This window comes from Lagopus leucura, unplaced genomic scaffold (genome assembly GCF_019238085.1).
Source record: "Lagopus leucura isolate 7727_CA_CO unplaced genomic scaffold, USGS_WTPT01 Super-Scaffold_100004, whole genome shotgun sequence".
Classification (NCBI taxonomy): Eukaryota; Metazoa; Chordata; class Aves; order Galliformes; family Phasianidae; genus Lagopus; species Lagopus leucura.
In genome coordinates, this window is record NW_024962264.1 from 18,588,797 (window position 1) to 18,614,554 (window position 25,758).

Here is a 25,758-nt window from a genome sequence, read left to right on the forward strand (position 1 = left end):
CGGTGCTAGAGGCGAGCCGCGGTGCTGAGGGTACCACGGCTACCGCACGCCCCGGCTGTGCCGCAAGAGCTTCGGAGCGGCAGCGAAGAGCCCCTCTGCGCCGCCCGCCCGTCTCGCTGTCGGGCGGAGGAGGTGCCGCCGAGGAGCGGCCGTGCCGCCCACGACCGTTAGGGGCGCCCGAGGGCGGGCTGCCCGCCTCCCGCTGAGGGGCACCTGGCGGCGGGACCGCGCCTCAGCGCCGCCGCGTCCCCTCGGCCGCCCTGCGCCGCCATCCCTCCTCGCACGACAAGAGGAGAACAACGGGCACCGACTGTGGAGCACAGGCAGAGCTTTGATTTTGTAAAGGAGCTGTTATCACTTGAGGTTCGACAGCCACCCCGCCCCTCGCCAAAAGCAGAGTCCACAGGCATGGATAGGTAAGAGCATTAAGATTCAGCCTACTTTTGCCAAACGCGGTTCTTCCAGAACAGTGCTTTTCACTAGGATTACAACTTGTTGTTTGCTTTGTTCTGGCTCAAAGTTTCCTTTAATAGCTCTGATGTTAGCATATGTGGCCAGGTGCCCCTCGCCCCAGCCAAAGAAAGCAGAGGTTCAAGCAGGACCCGTGCACCACATGGCACTACCAACCTGGATGACTCCAGCTCTGTTCCACATTAAAGCACTAAAAGATGGCAGCCATGTCTGCTTGGTTTCTATGAACTACTGCCATGGGGACGTTCTGGGGGACACTAAATAGCAATTTGTCTCCAATTTAGTGGTCAGAACCACTCACAGTGCTCTGATTATTACAGACAGATGGGCCAACAGCTCCCAGTAGATTGTAGCATTGGTTTTGATGTGTGCATGCAACACAGCTAATCTCGTCAGCTGGTGCTACAAGTCACACACAGCTTAGACCCAGAAAACAAAGACCTTCCAGTTTGTGCTGTAACACAAAGCCAAACCCTTCAGGGAGCACTTAGATGCCAGCTTCCTAAAATATGATTTCAGGCTTCAGATTTGAGCTCGAAGTTCTGCTCAGAGTATTTTGCACTTTTATAACACTTCACAGATATACAAGCAACACTGTGGTTATGACAGTAGTAAAGACATTTTGCACAAGGGATGAATTGAGCTAGTGAGTTTTATAAAATTACACCTCTCAGAGCAGTTTTACCACTTACTGAAATCTTCAGCAGAAAACCCTCCACCCTTCCATTATTTTTTCAGGACCCCAATTTCCCTGTGCTAAGGCTCCTGTCCACAGTATCAATCCAATACCATTCAGACAGATATAAAAAAAAAAAAAAAAAAAGTTAAAAGCTCATAATTCTGCAAGGTGTTTGTTACCTGTGCTGAGACAGCATACCCCATGGAGAACTGAGCTAGACATGAAAACTACACCAAAGACCAAATGCCATTCCTTCCATTCACATCAATAGAAGGCTGATAACCCATGCAATAACACAGTAGCATTTGGGAAAGACAGGGGAGCATCTGGCTTAGATTAGATTCTTGCTGAAGCAGAGCTGATTTCCAGCTCTTGACTGATTGAATTATTTTTTTTCCCCTCACTCAGATACGTGATGAGGGATCAGCCCACAGCCCTTGCAGGATTAATTTGTTGTCAAGATTTTATGGGCAAAAAGGGAGAAGTCCTACTTAAGATAACCACAGGGATTTCTCTCTGGTACCAGCATCCGGCTATATCTTTCCAACACGCAGAAGGAAAATATCCACAAATTACACTGCGGCCAAATTCAGGACAGGTGCCAAAAGCAACATTTTGGCTGCATTGTGAATGAAGGTGTAGGGCAACCTGACACTTTCCTTCCAGCGTCCAAGAGGACGTGTTGTAAAGTCAAACCCATTTCACATCACTCTGCGCAGTGGTACTTAAGTACAGAGCAACTTTAAAGCACGTGCTACTTTTTGAAATCATGTATACTCACAAATGGTGGTAAGATCATTTAATCTGTCCAGGCTGCACTCAGTATTTAAGATTTCCTCCGCAGTCTCTCTGGCATTCTTGTGTGTCAATAACTGTGCTGGTCAGACATGGTGCCTACTTCAATTAGGATTGTCTGCTTTTGGTTAACTGTTGCTGCTTTTGGAATACCAGTCTGAAAAAACAATTAACCAGTCACTGGAAGATCACATACTGCACTTCCATACCCACCAGCAGGACTGGACATCCAGCCATTTACAAATTCATTTGTTTTGGCAATGATTTATTGATCTAAATGGAGTTTTCTTAACAGTGTAGTTATTCATATTCAGGACACTGAGTGAATAAGTACAGGAATCAAATCTTTGACAAATTAACAGTGTACAAAGCTGCCTTCCATGCTCTTACTTGTACACACATACATAGAGCTGTGAGGGTGTGTATCAAACTAACACATAGAAGATGGAGAAAATGTGGAAATAGTAAGAGAAATTCTCTCATACCTTACAATTAACGAAGCAGCACGAAAGCATCACAAATGTTGAAGTCACAGGGGTGGCTGACGTGATGCTCAGCAAGACATTAGTAATAAATGCCCAATAGGAATGCATCAAGCACTCAGACAGATGACTAGCACATACCAAGCAGATGAAGTGGAGGATTATGGACAAAGGAACAAGTGTCCAAGGAATCTCTTTCAAAGACGAGTTGTTGAGTGCAACATGAACCATGATTTTCACTGCAAATCAGCAACAACGAAGCAGAAACATGGAGGAAGATGCAAGGTATTTAAAACAGTAATGCTGTTCTCCTCCATATGAAAGACTCAAAATGCATGCAGCAATCAAAAAAGGAAGGTGCAGACAGGTCTTAAAAGGTGTTTAATGAATGCATGCTTACTATGCTTAATTTACTCCTCCCCATTCCCTTAGAAAGATCCTGGGATGCCACATCACAAAGAACTTGTGTCCTGTCCTCAAGAATCCACACTATCAGCTCTGATCCCCATCTTGGACTTCCAGTGTCACAGATTCATTGGGTTCAGATTGCGACTCCTCTTTAAATATTAAGACCCTAAATTTGCTGAAGATATGCTATTTTGAGAGCAGAGGAAGAGTCTGACACATCTGGTGAAATGAAGGCAGTTTGCTTGTTAGCTTTCATTTTGCTTGGCTGGGTTTGGGTCTGTGTTTTTTTGTTTGTTTTGGCTTTTTGGAGTTTCTAGAATATTCTTTAGTATTTACTGAACAGACAATATTAAGAAAAAAAGAGTTGTAAAGATAGCAGTGCAGATATTTTTAAATGGCAAATACTACTAGATATAGTAGGTACTGGAATGCAGTAAATATAACAAATATCACAGAACCAGCTTCAAATTTTACCTTCATTTGTTACAGGTAGCTGTGAATTAAACAATCACAATAGTAACAGATACTGCCTTAGGCCAATCTACTGTCAACTAACTTTTATTGGCATTAGTTAACTCTTTTTAATATTAATTTCCTTCTTTGGGTCTTAGAATACATTACATTGATCCTCTACTCAGATGAATCAGGCAATAATCTTTGTGAATCTCCAGTTTTCATAAGCAGATATTAAGAAACAGAAAGTGATGTTTCCCCCAAATCAAGTTATCTCTCATCTACCCAAAAATAAATCTCCTGTTTTCCAATTTCACATTTAAACCACAAACCCATCCTTCTTTCCAAGTATTTCACGCTCATTGAGGCTAAGGAAGTTAACTACAATGACACCATTCCAAGTCACTAAATGACATTATGGCACTGGAAATGCCAATTCAAAAGCCTCTAAATGTTCCCCTCCCTCCCATGTCACATCTTATTAATTTGCTTTCTGAAGCAAGCTTTTTCCACACAGACTTGATCCTTCTTTAAAACTAAGAGTGGAATTTGCGTTGAAGTTTCCTGTATTTTATTATAGGATGAAGTACTTATTTTCCCTCTAAACACACAATAACTTTCTGGGCTTTGAATGGAAAATTCCCCTATTCCAGTCTGTATATATCTTTTGAACATATGGCCACTTGATCAATTTTTGTACCAAGGTGATTTGCATTGAGGATGAGAAGTATCCCCCAAACTTAACATTACCCTATAAGAGATTGGTTCTACTCAAGACACGATCATTGAATGCAGAAAAATCTGTGACTGGCATAAGAGACGTGTTCCTCAGAACAGTGAAGGGCAGCACAGTCAACTTCAGAAAATGATGGCAAACTTCCTGCTCTGATGGAAGCCTTGTGTATCCTACACCTCTCCGTAACACCAGCAATGAAGGTGATGCAACTATTAGAGAACACGAGCTTGAGAAATATTTAGCACTGACCCACATTTTACAGACTGGCACAGAGACAGACCTGAGATGGGTCCTTACGTCTGAGTGAAACAATTGTGAATGCCTTCACAGACTGAGCAGAAAAACCACGCATGTGGCTTCTGACACTGTCTAAAAAGGAGAAGGAATAGAGAAAGCTTTAGGATGAATAAATGACTGACACACTATTTTTGTGCAGTCAGCACTGAAAAAAAAAATGCCTCCAACAATACATTAGCATCATTGCTGTCTGCTCCTGGTTGGCTCAGCCAGTTAGCTCCCATTCGTTGCTGCAGTTCAATCAGCCTTTGGAAAAGTTGTCACAACAAACCAGCTGGGTTTGCTGAAAAGGATGCAGGGCTGATTCCCAAGCAGCCCAACAGTCACACTTCTGTAACACGGTTTTTCATCAGTGTAAGATTCTACTGTTCTCATAATAGAATAAATTGAATACAAATCCTACAGACTATGGCCTGTTTTGCAGGTCATACTACAACTCCCCAAGTCTAGTTTTACCCTGTGCAGCCAATGCCTCACATTGTTTCCTATCCTTAGGAAAACAGAATACTTCAGTGCAAGAAAACTGTTATTTGCATCACAATTTCATCATCACCTTCATGGGCTACATGCATGCACACCTAGTGGTCAGCATGAGGGATGAGAACTGAAACAAAAGGAAGCCATTTAGAAATGATCAGCAGATTATTAATAAAAAAATATTACTTACATGATAAGAAAATACATACAATGGAATGCTCATAATCAACAGTTAACTGTCTTTTTCATGGGTATGAAGTCCATAACAACATTCCGTTCAGCAATATTAAAGGCTGATGACAGATTCTTGAAGAAAAAGAAAAAAATCATCAAATTACTATCTGTAACTAAGCGAAAATATATAGAAAACAAAACAGGAACAGCATCACATATGTTACACAGAACATCACAATAAAAAGAGCTGCTAAGAATGCAAAAACCACAAGGACGTGAGCTGAAACCAAACTTAACCTCATACTTACTGCTCTAACTGTAACAAAAGAAAAATGCAGTATTATGTTGAGATCTCCATGAAGATGTTCTCAACCTCAGTTCTAATGTGAACTATCTTTAATTAAGCATGTTCTGTTGTATATTATCTGGACTTCAAGGGAAGTGTATCTGGACTTCATGAGCTTTCTCTTTCTGCTCAACCTTCCTATGCTCAGGCTGCAAGCTATGACTTTTTGGGCTGCTTAAGAATTTTAACGTGTAAGAACGTAAACCAGTCTGAAAAGTAATCAGAATTGTTTTCTGTCAAAAGAAGCCAATGAAATTAATCTGGCACAGCATGGATTCAAATGATTCTGCTCATGAAACACATTCTTTGCAACAAGAAAAAACACAGGTAATTGCAGAACCAAAGAAAATGTTTTACAGTAGGCTAAGAAATCAGCCTTGATTATAACAGTTTCTGTAACTTTGTTTTTATCTCCATGCCATGGATTCATTGCCAAAATTAGGGGTAAAAAAAAGTTGCAGTTTTATACTAACATAGATATGCTGCCTGACAATGCCTTTCCAGAGAGAAATGATAGAGAATTACTTCAACCCAATTCTTTGAATTGTTCTTCGTCATACTGAACCCGAACTGCTTTACAGATTCTGACAAAGGTGGGATAAATTAGGTCAAGTTATATAAAATACTCTGGGTCCTCATATTTGCCATCTCATTTGATTTTGATTGATTGTCATGTCACTTGTATGAGCTGAGATATAGTTGTGTAATGAGATGCATCCTCTGTTACTAGTTGCTTGTAATTGAACCTAGAACTACTGACATAAATGAGTTAGTATTGCTGTTATCCAGAAAAAGAATTGCTTGTCTAATTCATTGAATTGCTTATTTAATTTACATCTTGTTTTGACATATGAAAAATTCCTAGTACGTTCTGAGATGTGGGGCAAGCAGAGCTAGTAGGCAGGAAAACCTGCTACAGGTGGTGAAAAGATGTTTGCAATACCCAAAAGAACTTTCAGAAGTTCAAACAGGGTGGACAGATGATAACTTCTATTGCTTCCATTGTTTCACAGAAGCACAGAACGGCTGAGGTTGGAAGAGTTCTCTGGATGTCATCTGGTCCCAACCCCTGCTCAAGTACAGCTGTATAGATCTGCTGGCCCACGACAAAGATTTTGGGCACCTTCAAGAATGGAGACTACCGCTCTGTGCAGTGAGTCCAATATTACATATTCTAGCAAATATAATGGTAGTGGACTGGGATAATCCTGGGTCAGGTCCGCAGATCCTGTAAAATCAAATACCTCAGTGAAACTAACATATATCACTAAGTTTTCTGTCCGCTGAAAGTCAAAAGCGAGACAGATCCCATCAAGTATAGTCTCTAACAGCTGCATACAGCACAGGACTGGTATGATATTTATCGCATACGTAGTTGCTTGTGAGCCTTTTAATGCCTTTGAGCATTACAAAGTTTATTGGTGGTTTTCATTATGTAGCACTTAAAAAACTTCAAGAAGTCCATTAAATTCACATCTTCAGATTACAATGTGAGTGGTAAGAGGATGGAGAAGATTTAAGATAGGCTTAAGTGCTCGGTACGAAAGGAAATTAAGGAGTTTCAGGGCTATCTACCTGGTCTGGTAAACAGTTTCTGATTCTTCTACAGTCTGCTCAAATGACACAGCAGCATTCAATCTTACTTTATATAATCTTACTATATTCTTAAAGCTCTATATTCAAAACCAATACATAACTCCAACTAACACTTTTAAACAATTCTATAGGTTTTTATGGATATTTTTTGAGGGGAAACAATTAATTTGGGATCAGTATTTAATGCACAGTTGGATACGGACTTCAACAGTCTTAAATAAGCAAGCATGCTCCTTAACTGAGATTTTCTTAAGGTAGAGAAACACAGTAGCTCTGACTGAGATGGACTAGGAGCTCCAAACTAGAAGTTTTTTCATTAGGATTGAAGCAGGTCTGCAATAACAAAAGTAAGAAAGTTTCAGGAACAGAAAATGAATTGTGACTGTTTCATGAAAGGAGAGGGAAAAATCTAAGAAATAGATTGGAGCAAATCTATCAACAGTTTCCAATCAAAACTGCTTTACAGGCAATGACAAAATATTCTAGGACCAAAAAAAAATATCCAATTTTAGAGAGCTCTACAGAGCTTTAAATAGCAGAATACCCAGGTAAGAGAATTAATAAAAGCATTAATAAAAGAATTAATAAACTGTTCTATGAACTAAAACAAAGGGATAAAGGTTGTTTGCTGACACATTCAAGAAAATACATTTTGTTCTTGTCTTTTTACTTCTAATACATGCATAACTCTGATAACTGAGCTTGGTCCAGCAGGAGAGGTATTAGAACTGAAAGACAGATAGTAAAGTGTCTATAAAAAGCTCTACCTTCTTTCAAGAGTTATAGCATAAACTACTCAAAAATCTTTTGCAATGGTTTGAGTAGAGTAACAGTGCCCCTTCTGAACTGTCAGCTCTCAAAGGCAGAGGGCAACCACAGATAAACAAGCTGCCATTTTTCCCTTGAGTGGAGTTAAAGAATGCCATCAGAAAATTAGACTGGTAGTAGTACTCAGTTTGTACTTTCATTGAAACTAAAAGCAGTGGTCACAAAAGGAAAAAGGAACACATTTAACACATGTTGGAACAGAAAGCAATCGGATTAAGTCCACTTAAAAACAGTGCTTTCTGCACTGCATAGACTGTTCTCTGTACATGGAAGCAGGTATTACATCATAGCAATCTTTTGCACACATTTGTCCATATCCTCATGGTTAACAGATGAAAAAGATGTGCACCTAATCTTGAAGAATGCTAACAAAACTGACTACCCTTTACAAGTTTAAAATTAAACCTTCTCCTAATTTCCACACACACCAGCAAATTCTGAGTAAGAACACAGAGCGAGGCCGTGTTACTCTCGGAACTTGAATGTCCTCACTTCTTTCAAGCAAGGTAGGTGCTAACACAGAATCAATTAGAAGGTTTATGCCCTCCAGACTGACAGCGTACACGTCAGTAGTATTTATTCTTGTAGCAGCAGCTATTGTGTATACTAATCATGTACAGATATCTTGCTAGTTTAAGATTATTAGGAGCTAAAAGCTGCAATTGGAAACTCTCAGTAAGGATTATTCTGGAACACATTTTATTTTGAGGGCTTTTTGGTATTTATGACAGAGCATATAAAAGTAATCCAATTGTAAAAGAGATTTGTAAACTAACTGAAGGTTTCAAATTGCATAAATCACTTAAAAATTTTCTTTTCCAGATTCCTACTTTGAATACAAAATGTTACTCTAACAAGGATGAGGCATCCATTTATAACCAAACGTTTGTGTATAATGGTCAAATGCAAAAAAAAGGAGGAATTAAACGTTTATCTGAGTCTTGATTTTCATCCAATACCTTGGGTAATTTATTCTGAAATTCTAATTATATCCCCTATACAAGCACTGCAAATATGAAAACCGAGAGAAAAATATATTTGCAAGAGCTTTTTTCCTCTGTCTTTTCCAAAGTAAAGAGATGGCTGCGGTCAAATTACTTAATGAAAAGAACTCTGTGTCAGCAATCATCCTAACAAAGAGAACATGCCCATTTACAGTATTGTTTAACTATTTCTATAGTAGGTGACCACACTAAATGGGTATTTGAACAGTAACATGCCAAACGAATAAAAACAACCTTCATGGTGCCAAACATTAGCTATTTCTACAAAACTAACTAAAAGCATGCAAAAGTAGTGCACAGAAATACGTATATCTACTTCATCTCCTGGCCTCTTAGACAATCTGAATTGTCTATATTTTATGTGATTCTGTTTAAGAAAGCAATGTCAGTACAACAGACCAGAAGTTATCTGTTCATGATATCATCCAAGCTTATATTGAGCCGCAGTAATATATATGCATCATAGCTCAGGAACTGTTAACACAGCATGAGTATGAGATCAGGTTATCTATCCATGAAATAAACCTACAGTTTATGCCAAAGTGCATGAAAAACAATAATAGCTGATGAAAAACCATAATAACTAGGAGCTGTGCAATTCAATAGCCTCTTATTAGCTGAAGAAGACTGAGTAAAAGTTGATTTTAAGAAGTCAGTCACTTAATTAAATGGTAGCACCAGGGATTTAAAACAGCAATTCAGAACTCTGATTGTTCTGGTTGCCAATACTAGTCCTGACCAGAGACCTCAAAGAAAAGGGCAACTCTGCTGTTGAAGGAGTGCAGGTGGCCCAAAGTTGTTGGTGTAAGCTCTAAAACAGGAAGCTTCTATCCACCATGATCCCTCACTATTGTCTCTTTTAAATATGGATAACTTAAGCAATCCATTTTTGTTTTGTTTTGCTTTTAACAAGCTCTATTTAAGAGCGTGATTTAAATCTTGAAATCTTGGCTCAGGGAGAATTTGTGATGGGGAATTCCACTGGCTGAACATGAGATGCCACAGAGAAACATACACATTATAAAAATGCATACCCAGACACAAACTTATTGGTACCTCTGGAGTTCTGTGCAAAGCTCTAAGTTGATTACATTATTCTAGTACACCAGTTTTGTATTTTCTTTGCAAAACAATAGGATTCTTTGTGTATAAGCTGTTAAAAATCACCTACGTGTTTTTCTTGGCCTCTTACATGTCTTTAATATGCATTTTTATACAGTCAATGCAACCAAGGAGTAGGTCAGCTTATCACAAAAACAAATCAAAACAAAAACAGGCAAAGCTCTTAGATTAGTTCAAACAGCCACAGGTAAACCAGAAATGGTCCCCAATCCAGAAAAAGAACACAGATAAAAATATCTTAAAACATGCTGGGATGGGGAGCAAGACAGAATTGCTAGAAGGATTGAGTTCCACAGCTGGAGTATCTCAGATAACTACTGCCTACTCAACTCAACCTTCCTTTGCACATTTGCACTGCTCCTCTGCTTACACTGAAACTACATTGGCTGTATTGAAAGTATTAGGCAAAACATCTGATAAGAATCAGACTTTTTTTCAACAGTGTAGTTACTCTGTAGCTTTTTTTTTTTTTTTGAATGAGTAAATTAAAAGTGAGTTCTAGTCTTGTTCATATTTATTTCATATGTCAGTTAACTTCCTTTCCTCCAGATTTAACATTTCCATCATACCATATCTCCAGCCTATTTCTCCCTCTTGAAAACCATTCTCTGACCAAAACAAGTCCAAAGGACTAGATAGGATGCATCTGATAGTATGGAGAGAACTGTCTGAAACCTTCATGAGACTCCTCTTTAATAGGTTGTGAAACAGGAGAGGCTCCCCAATGGCTTCAGAAAGGCAAATACTAAAGCAAGAAGTACAACATGAGGAATCATAGGCAGGTCACCCTCACTTCCCTTCCTGGAAAATCACAGAATGAGGAGTCTTGGAAGATTTCCAACCTGATATGGCTTATTTCCATTTAACTCTGTAGCCTCCTTAGTAAACAGCTATCAACTGCAAACACAAAGCATAAAACACAAGATTTATCTCTTTTCTTACCTGCAACCTTGTTTTAGGAACATCTGTTCTAGCATATCAATCCCAAACAGTTGAAAAACTGCTGCTTGATACAGCTGTAATAGGAATCACGCTGAGGTCTTCAACATCATTTCTGTTGTCTTCTAAACAGTAGCATAAGAAAAAAAGAAACAGCAACACCAGGAAACACATCAAAATCTGGTAATCAAAACTGTTACATGGCAGAGATTAATTAACTCTTACACTGTTTCACCTAAATAAGCCTTTTCCTCATTATTGCTTTAATGAAATAAATGAAACCGACTTTCCTTTGTCTCCTGCATCCATTATTGGACAGATGCACCTATTTAATTTAACTGAGGATTATAATGCTACATTTGAAGGTGTTAGAGCTCTACTGATAGATACTAGTGATACTGACAACAGTTCATAGTAACTTACTGTACCTTCATAAATTGTCAAAATCTTGTCAAAATGCTGCGTTAAATTACATCTAATGTTACAACACCAAACACAGCAAACATAATATAAATGTTAGAAATGTTAGAGTTACAACAACATACTTGAATAAAAAGCACCAACTACACTGGCGCATTATTTTAAGTCAACATTTAATGCTCGGAAGAAGTTGTCAACAATTAAAAGCATGTATGGAATGCTGTTCCAGGATGTAGAGAACAAGTCAACTTTGGAAAACTAGCACCAGGAGAGAGTAATTTATATCATATAATGATATGTTAATGGAAAGATAAAGTAATTACTCTTGACTGAAAAAAGTGTAAACATTTTAATGTCAACTAATGTTTATGGTGGATAAGGTGCTCAGAAATATTAAGAACACTTTCTAAAATTAGATCTTGTTTTCTGCCAATGAAGGGGACACATCCAAGAAATGAAGATGCCTTTTCTTTTGTGTGTTTTACCTATTCCGAATGCTTCTGCAGCTAGCCTGCAATTGCCCCACATTTCATGGCCACCTTTTTAACCAACACCATTATTTAAATTATTTTAGAACCCACATATTAAGATTCTGCTGAGTTCACCACTCATTCAGTTGCACTGTGATTCCAAATACAGACAGAACATAGATTTTTTTTCTAACTTCAAGAAACTCCATCCTCATCAGTTTACAAATACCATATTGGGCACTGGTGTTGATAAACGAATTCCAAACTCAAAAAGATACCCACTGAAAAGAAGGGATAATGTTAAATTAAAAAGAAAAAAACATGGCAATATCAGCCAAAAAACAATTGGCAATAAATTCTCTGTGTGCTGACATACCTGCTGTGAGCTAAACAAATACTGGAGTCTAAACATCATGATGGCTTAGTACACTGAAGTAATTAAAAAGTCAGGTGCCATATACATTAAAGTCAGTGATGAAAACATAATGTATTCAGCATCACAGAGAGCTTGCCACCTCCAGTGCAGCCAAGATTCCAACCCACAGGTACTTGCATAAGAGCCATTCTAATTCTAAAAATTCAAGGAACTTTTTCACTTAAGGAAGGATGACCAACAAAAAAGAATAACTTGGTAACAAGGTACATTTCAGTTCACGTAACAAGTTCGTGTTTCTCTATGATCATGAAGTATTTATGTCTAAAATGGTAAACACTAAAATTAATAGTTGTCTTCATTATTAGTGCAACTGTATCATTTAGCCCTGTTCCAAGGGCTCCATCTCAGCTGATGCTGTACAAACTCATGAAAAATCAGCACAGTCAAGTGAAATAGTCTAAAGAGGAAACAGTGTACCTTTAGTCAATAATTTAATCTCTAGAATCACTGATTATTTAATCAGTTAACAAGGAAATCTCCAATAGTATCACTCACTTTGCATAAACTGAAGCATTCAAGTAGCATATCTGAAAAAAAAAAAAAAAAACCATGTGAGAAACTCAAATAGTTGAGGAAAATAGTTTTGAGTTACTAATTAAGAAATACAATGCTTGACACCTATAAAGTTTTAAAACTAATTGCTTCACTCAGAAATCACCTGCATGAATTTGATTTGTTATAAAACTAGCCTAAATACTTTCCCCTACACATGGCTTCTCAGGGAAATAGCTGCAAACGAAGAAAAAAATAAACTTGATTTCAGTTTTGCATGTAATCATAATATTGTCCTTCCTTCATCATAAAAAAGTAATGAAGAAATTTTCTCACTCCAGATACATAATCTGGAGATCCAAATAAATTAACGTGAATAATGTTCAGATTTGACATAGTTCTAACTTACAAACAGTTCTCTTTGGCAAATGTATCTCTGAGCAAAACCTCCAAAGGCAACTGATATTGCCAAGTGTTTTATACTAGCTATGCAATCTTCCAATCCCTACCTTCTCTTGTAACTATAGAAAATTGCAGAAAAAACACTACATTATTTTCAAGAATTCACAGTGCAGGTATGAATTAATACCTATTTGCTTACCTTCGTGCTTCCAAATAAGAGTGCAGCTTCCTTCAATCTTCACATTAAAACAAACATTTAGATCTCTTAGAAAGAGCTTTCATAAAGAATGAAGTATATTGGGATCCTTTCTTTTCCTCCAATACCTGTTGCTGTTTGTAATTCTCTTTCCCACATATGCTGATTAAACTTCAGATATATTTAAATTAAACCACTGCAGAATTTGGAAGTGTATGAAACCCACAAACATACAAGAAATATCTTGTTGTGAGCTTTTTTTGCTGTGACAGTGTGAACAGAGTTTTAAAGTAGGTTAGGAAACTGCATACTAACCCAAACACAGAACAACATTTATTTTCATTTAATGATAACGTGTCTATGATTGAGCTTTTCAAATAATTCCACAACTGCAACTTCTTCCAAATTTAAATTGAATATAAAAGTAAATAAAGATGACATATATGGACACAAGAACTTCTTTTAAAAATTACATTTGACAGCAAGTCTCTTTCAAATGGAAAGTAATCCATTTCAATTAGCAGAGGTGGCAGTGAACTAACCATCATTGTTACATCACTGTTAGCTTCTATAATCTGGAGGACAGAGAAATAAGGGTTTGCTCTCTTTACCTCCTCCCTCCCCTTCCCCCCCCCCCCCCCCCCCACTTTCCAATGACTGGGTACAGAATTCTTGTGCAATATCTAAAGGTAAAAATTTCACATCATTTTTAAAAGCATTAAGTTGAAATACAAATTATATGCAGAGTGATGCTGAAAGCATTCTGAAGAATTTGTATTAAGAATCTTGATGAAATAGTATGGCATTCTTTAGCAAAATCTAGCCAACAGCTGTTGCATCAGTTTCATCTGATCACTGTTTCGTCACTGTTGCAACAGTTTCCATCACTACACCGTAAATCTGTTCCCTCTAGTGAACTGCATTACCGGCTGATAACTGCTCTGCCCATGAGCACAAATGAAGTTTTGAACATGAATGCACTTTTGAAGCAGCCAAGACAGCTTTACTGAAAAGGAAATGACCTTCCCTTCTAAGCCTTCTTCCCCTTTTTTCTAAGCTTCTGCAGATGGATGCAATTCTATGGACCATTGTTAGAGAAGCTTCTCACTATGAGAACCTAAAGTTGCTTAATGACACATTACAATCTGCAATGCTCTGCATGCAGTTCACTTTCTAAAACTTCTCATGCTGCTTCCTTTTCCAAACACGATGGGTTCAAGATGCATGATGTCTGGTTTCCAAGTATGCTTGTATTTGCTGTATGTTTTCATGCATTGAAGATTTATGATCAACGTCAAATTTCATTCTCTAAACTGGGGTGCCCACAAACATATTGTTCTTTGGAGAACAGCTCTCTGGCTCCATCGATGTAACTTGGACAGAGTAGTTACATCTTTCTGCAGCCCATGCTCGATCAAGATCCACAAGCCCCATACACTGCTTTCCTGAAAAAAAGAGGAAAGGAGAGCACAGAAAGTCTAAAAATACGCAAGCATTATCAGAAATATGTACTTCAATTTTAAGACGAAACATAGTAAGTCATCAAAAAAAAGTTCCAAATCTGCTTTAAAATCTATCTTAATCTGTTTTACTTCAAACAGACAAGCATTAATAGTTCTAAATCACATCTGCATCTTGTAACCTTCATTTACTAATGTTCTTCAGAAGGATTATTAACTCTGTACGTAGGGAGAAATATAATAGGCACAGCTATTTTTAAGTATTCCCAAAACTTGCAGAAGAGTGTGTGCATTAAAATAAAAGCCACAGGAAGAAAACAGCTAGTTTGTCCCTCAGCTCCTGAGTTGCTGAATCCTTACTCCTTTATAACCATAGTTGTTTTCCTACCACAATTTGATCTAAAATCTGAAAATCTTTGGTTACTAACAAGCAAGGAAGGAAGAAAATACTGAATAGTTATCCAGTGTAGATGATCTGAAGACACAAATGAAACTGTGAGCGAAGATCAGATTTGTGACTACGTGAGGAACCTGAATATCCACAAGTCTAAAGGTCCTGATGAGATGCATCCCAGAGTCCTGAGGGAACTGGCTGACACACAGTCGCCAAGCCACTCTCAAAGCCAGTATTACTGTCCCTTTTCTCTTTCTTGAAAGAATTGCAAAATTATGTATTTTTTGGACTGAGATCAGTACTCATAAAGAGAATTCATATTCAGTTCATCATCAGGACGTAAGTCAGGTATTCTAAACTACTCTCTTACTTGCTTATTTATTTCCCTTCAATATATATGGAATTTGGTTGCACCTGGTAAGCATCTGTGCAAGCTTAAGGTAGTTGGCATGAACATGTCCCCTAGTATCTTTGCATTTCAGGACAGCTGGTGCACATCACACTTCAATACAACGTTTAGTGGAGTCTTTCCTCTCTTTCCACAGTGAGCTGATGGCCAGAAGTATTTTTTCCTTCTCAACTGAATTCACTATTTTGACTTCATCAAGATAATGACATTTTGATTCTACTTTGGTGGTAGCCTCCAATTTGTGAGGGGAGCTATAATGCTGTACTTTGTGTGCAGCTTATTTAGGGGCTTTTAGGTAATTAAACAAAATTATGTTAGTTTACTGAGGCTGCATAATTGCTGAAATACATTTTACAATACTATTCTTGTAAGTAGAACAAGCCATTATCATTTACAACTGAAAATAAAAAGCCTTCAGTTGTTCAGAAATATTTTGCATTAAATGAAATCTGCAGAGGCTTCTCAATATCTGATTATGCATTGCACAAACATAAACAAAATCTCACAATGGCTGCAACACTAATCTGAGTTGATCTTAAGTGTTTTGCAAACATGACAAATCAGCCCAACATCAAGTTTCACAGCTGAAATAGTTAAATGGAATGGGAATGGTTTTCAATTCAGCTGAGAAGCGTTACCTAGAACCTTAAGGGGAAAAATAAAGCAACAACCATTCTTTAAAACATAAAAAGCAATGACATTTCCTGTCTGGGAAAGGGGAAAAATGATTTGTGTTTGGTCTTTGCCAGGAAAAAGAACATAGAAGTTATGTTTGTGATTAAAAAAAATTACAGTTTCAGAGAGAGAAAAGGTAACAGTTACAATCTTTAAAAGATGTTGAGTCCTCTTCCAACTTTCAGTCCATCTAGCAAACAGCAGGAGAAAATTCCTGTTGCTACACCGGTACCTGCATGCTGATTTTTTTTTCCATTCACAAATACCACAGATGATAGCAGAAGAACAGACAAGTTGTAAAATACTGTCATCTTAGTACCTGTGTTTCTTTTTCTGCAGCTAGTATAGGAAATAATCAAAATTCTTTGAACAAGTCTTATTGAAAAACATGATTCTTTGCTTCCACTGCTTTCATATACTTAGTAAGGGGGGAGGAATAACCATGTGCATCAATATCAGGCAGAGGATGACCTCCTGGAGGGGAGCGCTGCAGAAAAGGACCTAGGGGTCCTTAGGGGTCCCGGTGGTCAACAGGTTGGCCATGGCACAGTGGTGTGCCATTGTTGCCAGGAAGGCCAATGGTACTCTGGGGTGCATTAAAAAGATTGTGGCCACCAGGTCAAGGGAGGGCATCCTCTCCCCCTCTGCTCCATCCTGGTGAGGCCACGTGTAGACTACTGCATTCAGTTCTGGGCTCACCAGGAAAAAAAACAAGAAAGAAAAAAAACAAGGATCTCCTAGGAGGAGTCCTGTGGAGGGCCACAGAGATGATAAAGGGCCTGGAGCATCTCCTGTATGAGGAAAGGCTGAATAACATGGGAAAAGTTTGGCCTGGGGAAGAGACAACTGAGAGAAGATCTAATAAATGTTTATAAATATCTAAAGGGAGGTGGGAGGCTAAATGGATGAGGCCAGGTTCTTCTCAATGGCATGTAGTGGTAGGACAAGGACTAATGGCCTAAAACTCGAACATACAAAGTTCTATCTGCACAACCTACTGTGGGATACCTGCTTTAGCAGGACCTGATGATCTCCTCAGGTCATAGAATCACTTCAACCCCTGTCATTCTGTGATTGTGTGGTTCACACGAGCCAAGAATCCACCGTTATACCCTTAGAGTTCTCAAGCCCTTCTGTCTTTTCTGACATGGAATCTAGTTTATAGCTTCCACTGGAACATTAGTACCAGACAGGAGCACATTACAACCTCTTATGAATAAAAAAACTAGAATTTTGCACGTAATGAAGAAACAGCTTTGCCTATTCCATATTTTCAAAATCTTGTCTTTTTTTTTTATTATTTCTTCAGATAAAAAAATAGAAAAAGCAGTGGAAGAACAGTGAGGTGTACACTTATGCATAATAAGAACTTCTGTGCTTCTGATTATTAAATGCTATGTTATAGACTTTGCTGTCTATGTGAGTAATGAAATTACCACCAACTTTATGCATTTCTTTATCTCAGAAAACAGTTAAGCAATGATCTGAAATTATGGGGATGATATTGCTTTTGCCACTAACTGCAAGGAAATAACCCAAAAGAAGGCAGCTACTCTTACTCAAAATTGCAGTAATATAGAAATCTGAAGCTATAGCATAAGCTTTCCCACAATGGGAAACCTTGTAACCCCAATAAGGGGCAAGCCAAATTGTGCTCTGGTCAGAGTTGTCAAATTAGACTTACTCATTTAAATAGAGTCCCAGAAAATCTTCAGGATGTTGTCCAAGATTATTACAAATTTAGTACTGAGGTGGGCAGAATAGGTTTGCATGCCATGAAACCTGTCTGTATCAAATGTAGCCTAAATTCTGTGATGTAGTTTTGCTGTTTACAGCTGGTGCTACTTGCCCATCTGAATAGGTTACTACCAGCAATTACAAGCAGCATAAAGGGTTCACACTGCAAATCACTGCTACAAATAGCAAATGCTTTTAATGTGAAATGGACTGGCAATAGAAGGACTTCGCTGAAGTTCACAAAAACCTCACTTTTTTCATAGAAGGGAAAAACGTGGAGAAGAAAAAAGTAAAATGCAATCCCTCTGGCTCATGCTAATAGCCAGGAACAAAGACACCAGTTTTAACAGCATAGTTCAGAACAGCAAGGAGAAAAATGTGAAGAAACCCAGATTTCACAGCACTGTTTATTCCTTTATATAGCAATGTAAAGACTTTACTGAAATGTTTTAAGTAATAGCTGTAGAAATTCATACCTATCAGCTTCCGATCAGGTGGAAGATGAACAGCTGTCTGATCTGCAAACCTACAAAGGATCATGTGCTCCTAAAAGGAAAAGTAAAGATACTTAGTTCATAGCATTTCTTTCTTTTGAATACTAATTAATTACTAATTAATACTAATACTAAAATCTAATTGGGGTTGGAACTAGATGATTTTAAGATCTCTTCCAATCCAAGCTATTCTGTGACTCTATGATTCTAGTTTACTATTCAGATATATTAAAAAACACTATCATGTAGAAAACTGTTTCAAGAAAAAAAAAAAAAATCAGTGTGCAAATCCTAATTTTATATTACTTTGCGTTGTAAAAAAAATTGAAAAAAATCAAGTGCAACTATAAGCAGATTTCTACTCAAGTATATATGTTTCTTGCCTGCCTTTAAACTCAAATTGTACTTAATTTAATCATATGGTACAATTGAGGCAGTTCCCTACTATAGCTAACACAAGGGTTTTCAGCTCACAGCTCCATAATAAATGTGCAATGTGCTATAACATGATTAGAACTCAGTATGTTTTGCTCGGGCATTTTTGCTATATTTTTTGGTTTAAATATTACTATTTCTGTAGAATGAAAGGATTGAAAATGCTTAAACCAGAAATAGGTACTAGGGAACAGAGAAAAAAAAAGAGACAGGCAACGTAGCTGTTTTTAGGAGAGAGGGAACAGCAGAGAGATAAGCAGCTTGGGAAGAAAAAGAGGGGTTTGGCAGGAGAGGAAGAATAAAAGACTTGCCACTTAACCTGGAAATCTGGACTGACTCCAGTGCCTTAGCTTCCTACCAGAGATGAGCCTTAAAGTTAAGGCTTGAAGTCTAACTTATGACCATATCTTTTTCCTGTGACAGAACCAGTAAATTGTGACACCTTCTGTTGGTTAAAAATGAGGAGAAAAGCATTTCTGAAGTAACTAGGATAACCACTTTAAACTGCACAAACTTTGTGCATGCAGAAGCCATTAACTTGCTTTTTAGAATACCCACAAAAATGCCTATCAAGTTTTCAAAGCCATATATCTAAAGTTATTCATTCTTTCCTTCTAGGTCTTTGACAGGGAGAGCATCTTGACAAATAGAGTTTTAAAAAAATGTATCATGATAGTCATCTAGAGCTACCATAACCTTTGCAACTGTAAATGAATGAATTACAGCATAATGTTCTCATCAAAAACGTTTTAGAACTGCCAGACTTCTGGATGTCTTTTTAGATCTCACTAAAATGGGAGATAAGAGAAATGAATTTCAAATGGGAACTGGAGGGGGGTGACACAGACAATGTCTGGCTAGCACATGGTAGCTTTGGCTACTAGCCAGCATCCTATAACAGTTTAGGAATATGAAATATATAAAAATGCATACAGCTAGCTGTGTAACAGAAGTTATTTATAACTAGGATTACTTGAGGCACCATCCAGCCGAGATCATTTGTACAAACTCTTACATTATTAAGAACAGAAATATTTTTTTAGCATTGTCCTTGGCCCCTATGCAGTTCTGCAACACAGAAACGATGCTGAAATTTCTGAAGAGGTGATAAAACATGCAATTTAAATTTCCAGATACAAATAGATTCAAGGAAAAAAAAAAAGAGCAGAAAAACAACAACAACAAAAATCAGAACTTCAATAATATTGCACACACTATCCTAACCTAGGCTTCCTTGATTTCATGTCACCATACCTGTCTGTACTGTCAACTGGTCAACTTTTAACAATATGTGAGCAAGTATTTTCTAACCTCAAACCTTAATTTTTCTTGATTGTGTGTTAAAAGTTGTAAACGTGCTGAAGGAATGTTAACCGATGAAAAAACTAATCACAGATTCAAATCTCACTATGCCCTTTTATCAATGCAAACTATGGAAATTTATTTCTGTGCAAGTCAGTGAAGTGTTAAATCAGTCTGTCACAAAGACTATAATAACTGAACCTCCCTGTATAAGCTGGCTGAAGTTTTTTTTCTTTCTCAAATGTCCTCTTACTGCAGGATCAAAAAGGTCTGCCTGCTATATACAGCATTCTTCAGTATGCTCAGTGTCTCAAAGCATGTCTGGAGATTAAAAATAGCATCTTCCAAACATCTTTTTGTAATAGAAGACTATTCTGCATCTCCAAAATTCTTTTCTAAACACTGAGACTTTGCCTAGGATGTGATAAATTAGTGTTAATTAAGTTTCTATATAATCTTGCTTCTCTTGAATAGAAATATTCTCTTTCCATACCACATTAAGTGCATCTAACCTTCACAACCCTGGTTGCTCATCACTAAGTTTAAACACAGTGGACAAATCTCCATGAATCGGTACCAGTCATCTCCTGACTACTGCACTGTCTTGTCCTATTTTACTCCTCTGTTATCTTCATTTTGTCAGACCTGCATGCTTCACTGCTTCTTTCTCCCACTTTTCTCACACTACATCCACACAGACCATGTCTCTCCAGGATCAAAACACATTTGAATCTTTTAAAATTAATTTTACGTAAAGTTTTTAAAACAGTACTGCACAAAATTCTTGATGAAGAGAATTATCTTTTCCTGCTCATTGTATGAGATCTTCTAGACATAAATTTGAGGGAGAAGTACGATTTCACCAGAAAATAGTATCTATAAAAGTAACAATTGTATCTAAAAACGATTACAAGTTTCTACAGTGTAAACGTTAGTATTTAAGACTAGATAACTAAACTGCTACCCTGTAACTTTTAACTGATACATGTTGAAGGAGATTCCTTAGGATTGGTTTAGGAATTGCTCTTCTACAACTTATGACAAAAATAAGACGACCTTTTCTGGAAAATAATATTTAAATTTATGGAAAGAAACTTAAAAAAAAAAAAGCATGGTGGAGAGAAGGCAGCACAGTGACATCTGCACTACTGCATAACACAAGCATTCCTTCTCAATTATAAGATAAATACTCATATTTCATTTGATAAGACCCAGTGAAGTGCAAGGAATGGCACAACACACCATCCATTCACAACACCCAGCTGCTTACTTTACATACCTTGTAGGATAAAATTTCCCTGAACTGATGACTGGAAAAAGAAAGAGACAATTCAATTAACATCTTAAAACGTCCAGCTGCAATATAAAAGCAATCCCTTACATACCAGACCACATTTTAAACAGAACAGCACTATCTGTAGCAAACCAAAAGACATTCAAGAGACTGTACATGAATACACCTCATTTACAAATACAGAAAAAGCACATTTGATGTTTTTTTCACTTCTATTGAATTATTCATAGAAACCCTCCCTTTAAACCATTAAAAATGCTATCAGAGGTTTACTAGGTTTTCCATATTTTCACATACTAGGTATTATACAGGCATACAACTTCTAGACGTGCATATATTTTCTGTGCATCACTAACATAAGTTTCTAAGATGGAACTGAGTGGGGAGAAAAGGGCCACACAGAGAACGTGAGTCATGTAGTAATACGGGCAGTCTGGTACGTTTTATAATCTTTTTTCTCCCCCTCATTTTTTAAAAGTAAGCTCTAAAAGATAGCTCAAGAAAGGTTTGATAAGTTGTGAACCACAGCATTTCCTACACTGGCTTATACTGTCACGATTCATAATTTTAGCAAAGACGCCAACAATTCACCATCTTGCAGCACCTATAGAAACAAAAGATTCCTAACAGTGTGCATTTCTGGTCTTCACGACCTAAAACCATAACCTGTCAAAAGCTGCTGTTTAACAAGCCAATGGAAAAGTTGCATTATGCGCTAACTTCAGAAAGCCTACAATTTTATTGCCGCCTCTGTAAGAATACTGCTTTTTTGTTTTCTCCACTGACAAAGAACAAAAGGGACACAGACGAAGATACAGGAAATTGAGAAAGAAAGCACCGTTAAATGCAGAGTTCATCAAACCAGTAAATTTTAAATTATTTACTCTCCAAACACTTCTGTGACAACGCTCTTGAATACTGGAGAAAAATATGAAAAATATTTTGCATTATGTTAGATTGTCAGATCCCTTTTTATACAGTGTGTTTCAGCTCCTTACTGTAGCAAATATGGATCTGAGACAATACTGTAATTCCTAGTATGATTAAGTCTGATCCATCTTGGACACATAAAAGGCAAAGCTCAGCTTCAGGAAATAAAATAAACCTCTCCCCAACCTAGCTCTACGAGGAAAGCAGTTAGCATCTTCTGCCACTTTCTGCCTGAATTCTACATTCTATTTGTATCAGCGAAAGGCATTAAAATTCTTAAGCCTACATACATACATAAACATCTCCAACATGGCTAATTTGGAGAACAGAATAGCTACACTGTTCACTGAAAAAGTATTAAAAATATGATCCAAAAAACAACAACAACAACAAAAATCAGGAATGCTGATCTACATGGGAATAAATCAGAACAGTTTCACAAGCAATAAACTGCAGCATAAAGCAGATTCATTTATTTAAACTGATTGCTTACATCTTTCTCCAGTATTAAAACGTCAATTCCCCTTCTTACAGTTCTTTCCATGAGCTTTCTATTAGTGCAGTGATTTCAAGGTAAAAGGTCTGCATATTACAGCAATTTCTACAAACTCCATCTACTATGTTTATAGTGTAAAGCCTTTGTGAACTTCAATGAATAGATAAATCCAGAAAAATAACCCAGAAATTACCCTTTTAGGGTAATCTCCCTGTCAGGGATGAATTTGCAATTAGAAAGAGAAGTTAGCTGCATTGCAATTGAGAACAATTCAGCCCAGACACCTACAACGATTGACTAATTTTGCAATCCTTTAGCATTTCTTTTTTAAATTTAAATTGGTATTTTAAAGTTTATCTTGTTAGCCCTAGTGTACCTTCTTGGATATTTAAACTTCACAGTGTTCTGAATGAAGCCATAACAACAAGGGGAGATGACAAAGGCTGCTCGGGCCTTGATGCAATGTTCAATCACCATGTCTGTTGCCACACCACATGCATGTAGAGCCACCTACAATGTTGAAAACAACAACAACAAAACAACACAACAACAACAAAAAAAAAAACAGGAATAAGCAAATTCTTTACAGCAATATCCTACATACAATCCTGTTGCATATTTTTGATTGAGTTACTTAAATATCTGAAGAGTATTTAGCAATGAAAACTGTTAAGCCAAAGGCTGCGGCCTGATATTTAATTCTTGGTTTTTCATTTCTCTCTTCCCCGTTTATGCAGATGAAACTTTATGGCCAACTGCACTCACAAGGGAGTCACCAACAGTAAACAAAGGTTCAGAAACAGTCATAAGATAAATGCATGCATGGGTGCACCGCACTGCCATATCAACTCAAAGGAAAACAAAGTTCCAGAAAAACACTGAAGAAACTACTATGGAGATTGGTCAAAAATTTCTGTTTAAGCAAAAAGGATTTACAAATACAAAAAAACTCATTCCCATTTGTACCTTGTTAGATACCAGACAGTCCCAAAGATCAAACAAAAGTCAACAACGGACCTCACTTGACCTGCTTCTACGGTCTCTCAGCTCTGGAGAAATAGTCTGCCATTCCCTTGATTGAAAATTCTGCCTGCTACTTTATACAGTGGTTCAGATTTGTAAAGCTGCATTGTTTTCTATGCTTTTATTTCTGTGAATTTAGGAAAAAACACTTAAAACTGCAAAGCTCACGTTTCAAGGTTCAAAGCTGTTTTTCAAGGTACAGCAATCGGAAGATAAAAAATTCTCTCTCAAATGTGGATTATAACAAAGACTTTTTTGTTTGCTGGCTGCTTGATGTAAGCCAAGCTGAGCAGACCATTAATTGTGAGCTGAACTATAACTGCACACAGATGGTAACAAATACTCTTGTCTCAAGGAGAACTTTCAAATTAATAGATGTAGTAACTTCAATTATTTTTTTCTGTTTTTATAAATTTAACAACAAAAATAAAACTGGTTTAAGATTAGAACGAGTTTTAATATTGCAGCTATTAGATTATCATGGAGTAGTTACTTCTACATTTCTCCAAAGACCTCTGCTTTGCTTGCATGCTTGGGAAGGAGACCTAAAACCCATGTCGGTTAAATAACAACCACCAAACCAGTAGTTTTGCTGAGCCTACATGGACTTAAAGCCAATTGGTTTCTTCTTCATTCCTCAGAACCAACTTGCTCAAGAGAAAAATCACAAATAAAATTCAAGGCAGTTTTTTTTTTAGGACATCCTATATAACAAACATGCTACCTGAAACAAAGAGAACGCAGACAAATGCAGATAATGCATTTTGGTCACAAATTCACTTGTGGAGAAAGGAAAGCAGCCCCTGAAGAGAACAATAGTTGACTTAATGCAGTGTGAGACCACTGACCTGAATTTATTCCCTGATGATCCAATAGAGCAAAAGGGAATTGCTTGATAAATTCTTCTAAACCTGCTTTTGAGCTCCTCACACATAACACTTAAGAAAATAGCCAAATAACGCAGTTATTCATTTTATATTATCTAAAGATACATATACACACGTTTTAAATGAATACCAGAAGGAGCAAGATGAAGATTTCTGTCAAGTTGATTTTTTTCATGTCTTTAAGTTTTGTTAACTATGAGAGATCACCTTTACAAGAACAGTTTAGGAATGATACCCTGTCAAACTTTGTATACATCTATGCATCATTACACTGTTATTTGTGTAACAGACCAGCATTTGTGACAATGATTCAAAGGTAGCTAAACTTCACATAATTCAACTTCCAAGATACCATCAAGCATTTGGGCTACTGCTAAGAAAAGCAGTCAGCTCCTCCCTTACATACAGCTGCAAAGAAAATGTGAGCACATGCAGAAGAATGAATCGTTATATGAGACAAACTAATTCCATAACTTAGATTGATTCAGGTCTCCAGAAAGAGAAAGCTGCAGGTTTGTTTCCTCAAAGAGCCTACAGAATCAAGAGAATCAAGCTAAGTACACTGAAATCACAGGCCTGGAAATGAAAAATTTGAAAAGAAAATTTTCTGCTGATGTCTATTTAAATATTTAAACTTGTCACAAGATTTGAGAGAATATAACATCCTTTTATTAAATAAAAACTTCACACAGATGATTAACTTAGTATTAATCTTAAAAAAGAGCAGAAAAAGATCTAAAACTCCCGTGGCCACAAAACTGGAGGCAAACTTCTCTGACAATCTATTATACATTTCACTCTCACCAATCACTAACTTATTCATGAGATTGTGTTGTTTTTTAAAAAACTAATCTCTGATTCATTAAATGAAATCTAAACAACAATATAACACAGAAAATAAAGGTAGACAATTGGAAAATTGCAGTTGGAAAGACTGTGCTAAAATAATTTGTTATCCCCCTTCTGCTGCGCTATGCTTCATTTTCTTGAAGAAACAAA

The 25,758-nt window shown here is 37.2% G+C and overlaps 1 protein-coding gene and 1 long non-coding RNA gene across 3 annotated transcripts in view; one reads left to right on the forward strand and one right to left on the reverse strand.

Annotated features, from left to right (window-relative positions):
- Positions 1–295: 295 nt before the first annotated feature.
- On the forward strand, positions 296–24,302 carry LOC122180057. The gene is made up of 3 exons (XR_006178905.1): positions 296–416; positions 6,332–6,471; positions 23,587–24,302. It is a non-coding gene; the product is annotated as an uncharacterized LOC122180057 (long non-coding RNA).
- GSTCD (glutathione S-transferase C-terminal domain containing) overlaps positions 13,863–25,758 on the reverse strand; it is a 59,159-nt gene continuing 47,263 nt past the window's right edge. Inside the window, exons 9-12 of one of the 2 annotated variants that reach the window (XM_042871472.1) lie at positions 23,226–23,359; positions 21,409–21,439; positions 18,375–18,444; positions 13,863–14,668 (exon numbers count right to left, since the gene is read on the reverse strand). In XM_042871472.1, coding sequence (XP_042727406.1) covers positions 14,532–14,668; positions 18,375–18,444; positions 21,409–21,439; positions 23,226–23,359 — 372 coding nt within the window. In that variant the 3' untranslated portion in view covers positions 13,863–14,531. The remainder of the gene's footprint in view (positions 14,669–18,374; positions 18,445–21,408; positions 21,440–23,225; positions 23,360–25,758) is intronic. The other variant, XR_006178904.1, reaches the window with a different exon arrangement.